The sequence below is a fragment of the Eurypyga helias genome, unplaced genomic scaffold (assembly GCF_000690775.1).
Source record: "Eurypyga helias isolate BGI_N326 unplaced genomic scaffold, ASM69077v1 scaffold42739, whole genome shotgun sequence".
Taxonomy (NCBI): domain Eukaryota; kingdom Metazoa; phylum Chordata; class Aves; order Eurypygiformes; family Eurypygidae; genus Eurypyga; species Eurypyga helias.
Window position 1 is genome coordinate 1 of NW_010273681.1, and position 13,369 is coordinate 13,369.

Here is a 13,369-nt window from a genome sequence, read left to right on the forward strand (position 1 = left end):
GCGGCCCCGGTGTTTGCATGCAGTCATTGCATTCAGCAGATCCTGGAGGCTGTGCTCCACTGCCATCAGATGGGCGTAGTCCATCGCGACCTCAAGGTGAGTGAGTGCTGCTGCCCCATCCAGCCCCCTCCCCGGCCGGGGACGCTGCCCGCCTCTGCCCCGGCGGCAGCGGAGAGCAGCACGCCCCAGCACAACACAGCTGCGAGCTGTTTAAATGTGAACGGGTTTCCTATGGTTTGGGTTTGGTGGTTGGGTTGATTTTGCCTTTCTTGACTTTGCTTCACCTGTGCACAAGAAGGAACTGCCAGCTTCATCTGCTTGCCAGTACCTCGCCGCCCAGGTCTGGGCTGTGGTGAGCAGCCGTCACTCTGCTGGCACCAGTCCTCAGTACCAAGGAGAAGAGTAGCTGCTTTTCCAGCATTTGGTGTGCTTGTGGAACACACAGTCTTCCTCTCTGTCATCCAGAGCTTTGGGGCAGGGTGTAGGGCGATCTTCCCATCTCTCATCAGCGTTTGGGAGTGCTTCTGGGAAGCATTCTAGTGTTGCCGTGTCATGCGTTTTAGTGAGAAAAGGACAGCTGTCTAATCTGAAGACCTCTTGTCTCCTCGAGCTGAGAACATACTTGGAAAGCAGGAATTTCTGCACTGTTCTCCCCATGATCACCTGAAGAGTCAAGTTCCTTCCAGACAAATGGCAGCACTGGGATAGAAACTCCTGAAAGAAAACTCATGTGTTAAGAAGAGCATTACCTCTTTCTTAACAATGGACATATCCAAATGGCTGGAGACATCTGCTGCAGAAATTCTCTTTCCATTTAAAGCATGGAAAACCAAGTAAAGATCATTTTCTTTTACTGGGAAGCTCAGAGAGACAAGTCTGTCCCAAAACTGGTGGTAAGATAGCCTTGTGGATAAGAGAGAGGGCTGAACTTGGGCACTTGGGCTTCAAGGTCTTCAAGTAAAAGAAGATAGTTTTTGCTAATTCCTTCTGGCACAGGTTGTTTGTCTCTCATTTTTCTTTCTGAGTGACTTAGGGGAGCAGGAATTTCCTCCCAAGATAGGAGTTTTCTTGTGGGTATCATTAGTGATAGCATTGGGATCAGAATGCCATCACCGTGCTTGCCATCCTTTGTGCCCAAACAAGGGTTACGCTCTGAAAGCTCAGAGAGCGTGATGGTTTCAGAGACACGCACACAAAACTCTCTACCCGTTTTGCACTTCTGAATTTTCCTGTGTCACACTTGTACAACGGGAGACTGACAAGTCTCTATCCAATCCGTAAATCTTACATGTCAGCTGGATAACTCGGAACAAATTTCAATGAAATGATGTCACATATGTCCAGCTGCTCCAGCAATTTCCATCCTCACCATCCATGCAGTGCCACGCTTCTAGCATGGAAAGAAATTGAGTAGAAGGATTGTAGCCATGCAAGCTGGCAGAATAGGGAGTCCCTTCTAGTATTTTTCATGCTATCACACAAAACAACTTATTTTTTGGAAATGCATTAAATCCAGCTGTTCCCTGCTTCAGACCACGTGTGGATTTCTTCCTCTGGCAAATCTAGGATGAATTGGAAAAACAACGTGAGAAAAAAATGTTTCCGCTGAGCCGTAATACCCAGCTTCATTTCTGAAAGGGAGAACTTCAGGAAGCAGAAGACCGTCCTTCTTGAGTTACTATTTTGTGGGAAACTGGAAAAAACAGAGTGTGAAATGAAAGACTGGTGAAATCCCTGCAGAACTCTGTACCAAAAAAGGAGATGCCATGCCCAAGAGTAGAGCTGCAAGACAAGTAGAAGGTGGTTATGGCCTGACATGGATCCTTAAACTGCAAAACTTGATAGTTTTTTTTTCCCGTAACGCAGGCCACAATTTGATGGTGTGTTTGGAGGTGGGGAGGGCAACGAGAGGAGGAGATTTGGGATCATCCCATTTTATTTCATTTTCCATTTAGCGTAATTAAGTAGCAAACAGGAGCTTTTGCAGCTTCTTTCAGCCGGCAGAAATGCTCGTTGCTGCTCTGTTTGTAATCCTTGGTATAAGTCAGAACGGTGGTGGATCCTAGATCCAGAAAAAATTGACATGTTCATGGCACTCTGTCTTTAACAGATGGTAATAGTGCACTTCCGTGTAGGAGTTTCAGTTCTTGGCAGTCAGCAGCATTGCTGCCTTTGTGCAGCTCTGTGATTATGACCCTTTTGCATTCCCCATTGAAGTTATATTAAAAACAAACAAAAAAGCAGATGCTCTAGTTATATTAAAGGAAAAATACACAGAAGCACAAGTGCTTGCTCTATAAGAATTGAAGACCTTTGGAAAAATAAGGCATAAATCATGTTAAAGTATTTGTAAGTAATTTTAGTAGTTAAGACTGCCCTTCTACATGCTTGCGGGCAGCCAGTCTACCGGTAACACGAGGTGACACTGTTGAATCCAGAGTACGGGTCCTGAGTGACCCACGCTGGGCTGTTAACGTTTTCCAAGTAACTGCAGTCGTTCTAAGTTCGTGCATGATAATTATCTAGTATGCCTCTCGTCATCCTGAAATGACAGCTGCATGTTGTTTGAGCGCGTAGTCCCACACAGCATTGCCCAAAAGGCTGTTGTCTTTGGCAAAGGAGTAAATCAGGAGATCTGCTTCAGCTTCTGGTGAAACATATTCACGGTATTTGTGCAGAGCACTTCGGTGGGCAGAGTAAAGACACATGATGGAATTAAAAAAAAAAAATCCCTTGGGAAAAATAAAGCCAAACTCAACCCAAGAAAACCAGCAGCAGAAAAAATATTACTGTTTTGGATGGAATCGTGTTGCAAAGCAATATGCACTTGGTAGTTCAGTGATTGTGTTTCAACCAAGAGGGTGAGGCATTTGACTGCTTTTGGGGTTGCTGAAGGATCATCCATTGCTTTAAGAGCTTTATGTAAGAAGTGCATTCCAGGATGTAATTACTGTAAACTTCTCACACTCTGATAGGAAAGCTTCAAGAACTGTGTGACTGTATGTTGCAATTAGTGTAGTTCAATGACAAACAGCGTGACACTGCTTAAGTCAGTGTTGATGTAGCTAGGGGAGCCCTTGGCTATTTGGTCAGTGTTTGAGATAATGTAGTTGAAGTGGTTACTGATAATTAAAGTGGATAGAAAGACTGTGTTTTCTTCTGAGAGACCCTAATCTCAATTTTTAAGAATGCGGAAATACAAGTTTCATCAAGTAACTATTGATGAAAGGTTTGAAATGCTGTCTTTTCTGTGTCATAGCAACAAAGGGATGAGTGAGAGAATGGTGTTTGTAAATTGCTGAAAGTTTCGTGAGGGGGAAAGAAAACACTTTCAGACTAAAGAGTTGGTTGCGGCCAGTTTTGTTGTTAATTGAGTATCACAGTGGTTGAGGTCCTAATTAAGCTCAAGCATATTTTGCTGGATACTTCACAGATGTATTAAAGATAGCCTTTGCTGAAAGAAGCTTACGATCTTAATTGTTTCCAAGCTCAGTACCTGCATGAGATTAACTCTAATCATATAAATATTTCTTGGAAGCCTATATGATTGCTGCTAGGTTTAGAATGAAATACATGTTTCAAGAGTTTGCAGGATTGGATCCCCCGTGCCATGCTGGATATAGTGAATTACCTTGGGATAGATCACTACAAAATATGCTTCTGGAGGAGTCACAGCAGTACCCTTGAAAGTGAGGTTTTGTTATTATGTAAAAGTAAAACAAAACCTTTTTTAAAAATAATGGAGATGGAAAAGAAAGAAAAGGCAAGAAAATAGCATAGAGGTCACTTCTCTGAAATAATCTGTTGACTTCTTCAGTATTTTTTAAATTTGGAGTTTTTTTAAGGTTCATAGAATTAAATTATCTTTGGACAATTTGCATTTGCTTTATTTGCTAAATGAAGTTAAAAGGATACATTATGAACAGTAGGATGAACACCATTGTTATGTTCAAATCCTTTACTTTTAGTTGAGTGAGTGTACTGTAGCATTTGATTTTACATGTGACCAACATACCCTAAAAAAAAAAAAAAAGGCAAAGTCAGAACTTTTGCAAACTTACATTGATATTTGTAATAGATTCTCTGCAAACACAAATGTGGGCATGGTGGTTTTACTGAAAGATTTGCAATGTAAATACACCTGCCCTCTAAGCACAAATATAATAATATATTGTCTGTTATTGTTAAGCTGTCATGCAAAACATATTTGTTTGACAGTTATAGATGCCTAATCCTGCAAACTGCGTAGGTTAGACTAGTAATCAAAGAATACGTGTCTTTTGGGGGGTTCTGCAATGTTTTTCCAGTGGTGAGCTCTTAGGGATCTCTGAATTCTCCTATCACGCGAACAGGTAGCGCAGTTCCATGAGACTATTTTGTCCGACCTCCTTCTCTAGTAGATCTGCACACTGTCTTGCTGTCGCGGGGTCATGACGGCTGTTTACAGGCCTGGTGGTTCTTTCCGAGTAGGCATGGAAAGTGCAGTTTTTGCAATTTCATGGAGAAAACGCATGGGTTTTTTTCCTCTTTTTCACTTCTCTCAGTATTTGTTGTTTTCCAGACTACCTTAACTAAAAAAAAAAAAACAACCTGTCTAAAATACATTTACTTACCTTTTCATCTCAATTTTTTTCTCTCTCTGAATAAAGCCTGAGAACTTACTTTTAGCTAGCAAATCCAAGGGAGCAGCAGTAAAACTGGCAGACTTTGGGTTGGCTATAGAAGTCCAAGGAGAACAACAGGCTTGGTTTGGTAAGTAAATATGTTTTTCTTATTCTCACCATTTATTCAGCACTGCCGTTAAGCCTCCCAGAAAACATGCATCTCTGTGACTACTTGGTATGTTGCTTTAAGGGGTATTTTGCTCACAATTCAGTCTCTACAGCTGACTACACTTCAGACCTTTTTCTTCAGGAAGAATGTTTTCTGTAATTCTCACTGAATTAAACAGTTTGGCAGCAAATCTTATTTGTTTTAAAAAAAACCCAAACAAACAAACAAAAGTCCCCCAGCACTTCAAAAGTCACCACTGGCTACATTTCCAAATGTCAGAGTGCGCTTAGTCAAGGCATCCTCCACCTCATAGACTCCTCTTCACTCGCAAAGGTAAATCACCTTACCAAATGACATGAAATAAATTGGCAGAGGTCTCTTCTGTTGGCACAACTGTGTTCAAATTGGGGATTTTGCCAATGCATCAAATGGTACAGGGTAGGATGAAGGGAGAGAGTTTTTTAATTCATGCTTCTAGCAAATACAGCTTTACAAATGTCCCTTTTGGAAGTAGTCTAAGTGCCAATGACTTTCTTGACCCTGAAACTTAGGTTTCCTGATTGCTGGATTGTCCTAGCTTTTGTCAGCCTGTAAGTTTGACTGAGACGTAGGTGCACACAAGACCCTTCTCCCACACTTTCCCTTGTGTATCTGCAGGAAGGAAATAGGGGTGTAGAGCCTGGAAGGGAGATGGGTGGTTTCCACTCAGGTGCTCGGGCGACTGAGGAGTAAAACTGTAGGTTAATACTTCTCAGTGTACCTGCCCAGGCATCAAAACATTTTGTCTGAGCAGTTGTCTGCCAACTGCGAATACCTGAAAATTTTATTCTGAAGCACTTTGGAACATGACTTGAATGAAAGGGAAAAAAAAAAAGGGCAGTTGAGTAGTGGAGACTGTAGACAGCCTTCCGCATCCAGATGTTGCTGTGACAGTACAAGTTATCTGCCCCAGCTGTTCATATGACTGTCGTAGGGGTGACTGCCCTTTCACATCTGCAAGTAAAACTGTTCATAAAACCGTACTTTGACCCACTGAGGTCAAAAGAAGTTGGGTTATTAACAACGTATGTTCATTGTGATATAGAAGTATCTCACGTAGTAGATGATGGAGAGCATAAACCCAGGAAGGTAAAAGGTGAATCATCTGGAACCTTGCACGATTGTCTGGAAAGGATTGTCTATCCATAGCTTACACACACCTTCTGAAGTTGGGACTGGTGTTTCTCAGCCACTTTAGTGGTTTTGAAAACATTATCTTCATCTGGAAGGGATCAAGAGTAGGCTTGCATGATGATGAAGGTGACAAATATGTATGGGAATGTGGAAGCAAACTATGTGTGCGTGTGACCACCAGAGAAGAGCACAGCCTGTGTTCAGACCTGCTCCTGAAATGTTGGAGAGTGTCTGTCTTCCAGGAGGTTGCAGTTGATGGTGTCAACCAGGTCTCCAGAATCAGCACCTGGAATGTATCTTACGTGGCCTGTACAGAGCTCCATTCCAGGTTATGAGAAGAGAATGGTGAGAGTAGTGAGTTCAATATTACTCACTTCTCTCCAGTTCCACTAATCCTTTTTTCTTGTTAATTAAAAACAAACAAAAAAAAAAGCTAATTGCAGGTTGTTTGTTACAGTTAACAGATGCCCAAAGGAAAATGGTGGAGAAGATTTAATACCGGCCGTTTTAAATAATAGGATGGGTACAAACGTGATGTGTCTGTCTTGCATACCACCCTCTCTGAACAGACGTGAAACACAGGACAAAATTTATTGTAATCCCAGGAGGAAAACATACAGAATAAAATATTTATAGCAGCTACCTATTCTCATTTAGAGCAGCTAGAATGTGCAGTTTAAAACTGAACAAAGTGATTGTGAGCTTGCTGTCAAAGCTTAGAATAAAAGCACCAAGGAATTCATGCAGGCAGTGAGTTGAGAGACAGAGTGTTTGAAATCCAGGCTATAACTGCATGTGGATGCACAGGCAGTACCATTGGACATATGTTGGTAGCTTTATAAGCTAGCCTGTTGTTTTAAATCCCAGCTTTCATATAAATGGATTTCAGTAATCCACAAAAGACAGAGGAGATTGCTTTTGCACATTAACAAATAGACCAGTACAAAGGGAGTGGAATAGAACTAAGACAAAACACAAATGATTTGTTATAATGACAAAACCACCAGGAGCATCTCAAGAAAAAAATCAGCAGAATGAATTTGACTCCAGGGGTATTTTCTCTGAGTGATACATCTGTATGGATGCAGATGATGCACAGGAGGTTGCAGTTCCCTGTAAAATCCTGCACTTTATGGTTTTGGTCATTTGGTTCTTGTGAAGTGCTTGGTTTAGATTCGTAGGTTCATGAGGACTGCCATGCTGAACTTGGTAGAAAGGAGGTTGAACAGAATGTCTTCAAAACACACATGAGGAAGAGGTAACCTGGCAGCAAGATAATAGAAAGTAGTCAAATGGGAGTCTTCTTTTAAATTTGTGGCATTCAATAAGATCGGTGGGTTCTGTTCCTCTTCTGGAACTTGCCTGCAAAACCTTTCAGTGACGGTCTGAGCACCTTCCTTCATCTTCTTAGGGCTGCTTTAACAAGGCAAAATAGGAACTCCGGTGTGCTTGATGCTTTGAATTTTTTCTTGCTTCCTTCCAGAAGATTTTTCTGATTTTTCACTGGATTCTGCAGCACTTAGTGACTCATGGCATGCTCTAATTACAGCTCTGCACCAGTATGTTTTTCTATTCTTTTTCTTCCCCACTCTCTTTTTTTGGGCTGTATCTCTCTGTTGTGATGGTTGCTTTTCTGCTTAAACCAGGGCTGCACCTGAGCAGGAAAGTGGCTAGAGCTCTGTGTGTTTGGATACAACAGGCTATTTTCCTGGTTTGCATGTTTGTAAAACAAACCTGTTCCTTGCCTGTGTGTAGAAAATGTGACAGGGTTTAGTTGAAACACCCCACCCTTCTAGCAGGTGTTTAATGTACCACTATGGTTTGTTCTACCATTTGATTTTGGAATCCTTGCGTGAGTGGTGCTGAGAGGCCATGAGTCTAGCAGGAGGGTGATGAAAGCATAGGGCAGATCTTAGAGCTGTTTTCTCTTCTGCTGTGTGTTTAATATGCATCTCTCTGCATTAATTTATGTTGTGGGATTATAATTAACCTTCAATCCAGGTTTGACTCACGAGACATACTCACCATTTATGAAGTTAAGTACATATGTAATCTTTGCATAATGAGGGTTTTGAGCCTGTAAGCTATTTAGGCTGAGTAACATGCCATCTCATGGACCCAGGCACCACTGAACTCAACAAAGCACGGCCTCTGCTACTTAATGAAATCGTACGATGATAGGACTACACGGTGATGTGGTCTTTTCTAGACACTGTACAGTCACAGCCAGCTTCCAGCTTTGTGAGTTGTTTTAGCTGACGTAATTACTGCCATTAGCAGTAGTTTTCTGAAGAATACACCCTCATATTGGCATCATTGTGACCAGTTATAGATTTGCCTGGTAAGTAGCAGTTAATAATTTCAGTACATTTTTTCTTTTCCACTGAAATCATGACTGTGTATTCTTCTGATTGCTGCTTTAAGCAACTTCAGGATATGTACTTGTTGTAGTTTAACCTCATCTAGCAATAAATTATGCTCGCTCAGCTCCATACCAATTATTTCTGCTTAGACCCATTCTGTGTTTTCATCAAGAGATGAAGTTAGCTAAGTACTGTATTCATTTTTGCTTTAAAGTTTATTTTCAGGCGATGCATAACAATGTTTATGGAGCTGTGGTAAGTTTGTAAGTCGAGACAACTTTATTTCTCCTTTAAAATGAACAAGAACATTAATGAAGAGCACTACAGTCAAGAAGAGATATGAAATATCACTCTACTTAAAGCTACTTGGAACATACATTTTTCAGCTTCTCAAAGGAGCTGAAGCTGTGTTTCCTGTATGATAGTAGTACTCTTTAACAATTCATAGCTCTCATATCAGGGCACTGCAAAAAACAAGCTTATTTTTCATGAAAATATTTTAGCTGTGTTCTCAGTAGAATATACAGAATGTGTTCCTTCACTTCCTCCTCCCACCCTAAAATGATTGCCAGCTGCAGGGCAAAGGCTTCCTTTTTCTGTAGCTGTACACTTCATACATTATCACCGTCTCTCATAAGTTCTGTGGAAGCCAGTGTGGTATTTCAGAAATGACATGTGGTGAAAGCTACCAAATTCTCACCTTTCAAGAATTCCCAGGCATTTATTTTAGGCAAAGATGCTTGAAGGAACAGACGTACTAACTGAAATGCTACAGAATGTTATTGGTCATTAAGTTTTTATCAATTAGTGTCCTAAGAAAAGTCTACATTCATACCTACATTTTGCATTTCTCTTAAGAGGAAGCACCACTGCTGGTAATGAATAAAGAATGAAGAACATGGGAATTTTAAAGGCTAAATTACTTCAGAGATGCTTTTTGTGATCTTATGTAAGGAGGCTTCGGGAAGTGGAATGACTTCGCAGAAATTAGTTTTGCAGTGGAAAGATGATGTTAGAAGTAGCTGTGTGAAATATGAACAGTACAGGCTGTAAGAAGGCTGAGCCCTAAGTCGGTGGTCTTCATACTGAGTAATATCCCACGCGTGCTCTTGCAAAAGCTAATCCTGAACATTCCTGAGCATTGACATTGCCACCATCTGGCATTGGCTGCACTGAGTTTCCACTTCTGTGTGAAGAAATATGATCAGGTTTTCCTTTCTTTTTTTATTCTGAATGAGAGATCTCGCCATACGTAAGCTTTTCTTAAATTTAGCCCTACGAGGCTTACTAGAGGAAAAAAAAAAGCCCTTGTTGTTTACTGAGAAATCCACCTTGCCACAAGACTGAACAGGGTTCTTTACATGCTCCTTATAGTTACGATACAGTGGCTTTGCTGCCCGTTTCATTAATTAGTTCCCTGGAAATGTCGGGCTGTGTGATAACAGTCTTCACAGCTGGTGCACTTCCAGAAGTCCCATGCAAGTCATGTTTACAGTCTTAATTTTTATAGTTTGGGGCTATTTTAAAATAGACTAGATTAGGCTAATGATTAAAAGAAACCCAACCCAATTAACGCTTTGGCATGCATGGTGTGCATTTTCTGTCTCTCAGTTAGTATGTCCCAAGGGAATCACTCAGATAATGTTTCCCACACTCCTCCTACTCTGCTAATTTTTTTGACCTTGACTGTAAGCCAGACGTCTTTGCACCTCACTGCTGGATGTCTCACTACAGCGTACAGTAATGCAGAAGTCATGAGATAAATTTCATCAGCTATCTCGTAATCTTTCTGGAAACCTTCTACTGTTGCACGGTCACCAGATCCGTGACACCGCTGTTGAACCTGGAGTGCTAGTGTAGATGGGTAACCGGGTGGCTTTTAGCTGTCGTCTCGCCTCTACCAGATGTGGTGGCAGAAAGGGATGTGCCAAGTCTGCAAAGTGTTCCCATAGTTGCTACTTCTGGGAGATTTGCCCTAAAAAGAAAACTTCAAAGTGCAGTGGTTAGTGAGCGATGGCTTGGGAAATAATGTCCTGTGTCTTGGGGGTTGAGATGAGAATCACTTGATTCTTGCAGAACACATACAGCTTTTGAGAATACTTGTCTTGACTTTTGACAGGGTTTGCTGGTACTCCAGGATACCTTTCTCCAGAGGTGTTACGAAAAGATCCCTATGGAAAACCTGTGGATATGTGGGCATGTGGTAAGAAATTATTTTGAAAGATGATGTTCAGTACACCTTAAAGTATTTTGAGGGAGAGAGCTCATATCCAGAATACATTTTGTTCTGCATCAGATAACATGTATTGAGTAAAATTCATTATTAATTTTTAGAAGAGGTCACTGGATTTTTGCTATCTGCCTGCTTTCTTTGTATTATCATTATTTGTGAAGGTGTGTTGTCACGGCATTCTTGGCCATGTCCACACAACACGCTTTCACAAAGTATTAAGAAAAATAGCTGCAGGCACATGATGCCCAGGTAGTTGGAAAACCTAACAGTTACATCCCCTAAGCTGGGCCTTAGTTTAGGTTCACAAGCAGCCTAAAATCTGATCTGAGCACTATACTAGAACTGCTGTTTTAAACTGTGAAACTAAATGTTTTGTGAACTAGCACACAGACCAATTCCTTTATCATCCAATTCTTGAAACAGTTCAGTTTAAGGTACTGGCAAGCCGTAGCTATCTAGCTAAGAATGATTGGTGCTTTTCCTTACTTCACTTCTACCCACCCTTATTTGGTTGTATTTATGAAAGCACTTTTGTTGAGTCATGGTGAATCATCTCTTTAAGACTAGCAGATGGACTTTTAAATTTCCTATTGAACATACATTGATACAGATAAATTGAGTTGCTCAAATTTTCTCTCCGTGAGATTAGTTAAAACACAGTCTTACAGACACCAGTGCAAGCCATGATAAAACCAGAGGTAAAAAAGGCATTTTCCTAGAACATCCATGATCACTGAATTTTTTTTCTCTGGCTAGCTAGACACGTTCAGTGTTCCTGGCCTGATGTTGTGTCAGATATTCGTGATTGCCCACACTCCGCACAGGAGGTCATCATGGGAACTCTTGAGTTTACTATTTTCACCAGTATCAACAGGCGGTGTTCTTTAGTAGCTGGGGTAATCCTGCTGAGCCATTTGTTTTACATGGTTGTGGGGTGCAAAATTAATTTCTGGGGTATATTTCTAGAAATTTCCTAATACTACTTGCATTTTCTTCAGGTGTCATTCTGTATATCCTCCTGGTGGGATATCCTCCTTTCTGGGATGAAGACCAGCACAGGCTTTACCAGCAGATCAAGGCTGGTGCTTATGATGTACGTTCCATACTTTGTCTATTCTATTATTTATAATTTTGCCTCTACCTTTTTTATTTTATTGGTTATCTTTATGAGCCACTCAACATAGTAAATGGCACTTTAATGACATGAACCTTATTAGGATGGGAACATCCTATGCTAATTTAAATCTGATTTCCCTACGGCTCCAAGCTTTCATTGTCTGGTCCATGTATAAATCATGCAAGCTTATGTTACCCTGCCAAGCCTGTTCAGACCTCTGTGAACTCCCAAGAGCTTATGTTTTTCCATATGATTTTTCACGCCAACCAATCAGTTACTCTGAATCAATTTTAGGAAGTCCTAAGCTTCCTAAATACACACCTTGATAATGTTGTATTGCCCACTTTTGGACATACAGGCTGCTACAGAGCTTTTCAAAAGGAATTAACTTTCATTAACTAAGTGTATTACAATAAAAGCAATACAACTGTTGGTAAGTAAGAACTGATAATTTGGTGACATTATGAATTTTGCATCATTCATTTCTGTTAAACAGACAGAAAGGGGTTGGTCCTCAATTTTTTTTTTTTTTTTTTTTTTTCCATGAATGATGAAGAGGAAAAGACAGAACTTTATAATTTTAAGCTTTTAACTTGAATCCAGTCCTGGAGGGTGGTGACTGAAAAGGGACTTGTGATGCTGTGGCCTTCTAGTGAAAATAAACTTACGGTCTGTCAAGTCTTCCTCCTAGTGCATAAGAAGTCATACAGTAATAAATGGGGTGACAGTGGGCAATTATGATTTCTGCTGCGAGGCCAAGAAATGGGGAAGTGCAGAGACTCAACTATGCATCTGCATTGTATGTACGTAGTCCATAATTGTGACGTACTGTGCCTAGATAATGTCGAATTTGTGTTGTCTAAAAAATAGATATTTTTAACAGTGGAAAATACAAAATCCTCAAGGTTAAGGTCTGTGCACAAAAGGAGTTTAAGATGTATTTTTTTTCATTCCATTTACATTTGAGCAGATGCTTTGAGTGCATGTATAAATACTTTGCTGAACAGGGAGGTGGTAAATTCGTAACTAGTTAGATTTATATACTGAAACTATACAGTTAGCATTAAGAATTACATTGAAAGAAAGCAAAAACTAAGTTTGAATAATAATGCTTAATATTTTTGTCTTTTATTAAAAGAGAAACCAGGACTGTTATTAAATGCTGATCATATGCCTCTCAGACATGTGACTGGAATTTGATATTCTGTCTGCCATCTTTATTTTATGCTATGAATTTCAATTTTCATCATGTTCTTATAAATGGATAAATGCTGTGCATTTGAACCAAATAAGTAAAAATTCAAAATAGAGAAGGAGAAAAACATTATTTATAAAACTGTCTAATTCAGACGTTTCAAATTGTGGCAAACTGTATTTTTGCCATAAAACTGGTAAGTTGCATTAGCAATTAATGTTCCAGAAAGAGAATCAATAAAAATCCTTTGATAAAATTGTGTAAACATTGTACAAGATAATGAACACATATATATTTTTTCTTAAGTTTCCCTCACCAGAATGGGATACGGTGACTCCTGAAGCAAAAGACCTTATCAATAAAATGCTTACCATCAACCCAGCAAAGCGTATCACAGCATCAGAAGCACTAAAGCATCCATGGATCTGTGTAAGTAGTTTCCATAGATTTAACAGACTAATTTGGCAGACAGATCAGCTTAAGGTTTACTTCAGAATACAGTGAAGGTGTTTAGA

At 40.2% G+C, this 13,369-nt stretch overlaps 1 protein-coding gene across 1 annotated transcript in view; it reads left to right on the forward strand.

The window, feature by feature from the left end:
* Window positions 1-27: 27 nt before the first annotated feature.
* The window catches only part of CAMK2D (calcium/calmodulin-dependent protein kinase II delta), a gene marked incomplete at its 5' end in the record, with an annotated part of 53,430 nt that continues 40,088 nt past the window's right edge, over window positions 28-13,369 (forward strand). The window contains 5 exons of the mRNA XM_010159535.1: window positions 28-96; window positions 4,650-4,752; window positions 10,429-10,512; window positions 11,541-11,635; window positions 13,161-13,283. Coding sequence (XP_010157837.1) covers window positions 28-96; window positions 4,650-4,752; window positions 10,429-10,512; window positions 11,541-11,635; window positions 13,161-13,283 — 474 coding nt within the window. The remainder of the gene's footprint in view (window positions 97-4,649; window positions 4,753-10,428; window positions 10,513-11,540; window positions 11,636-13,160; window positions 13,284-13,369) is intronic.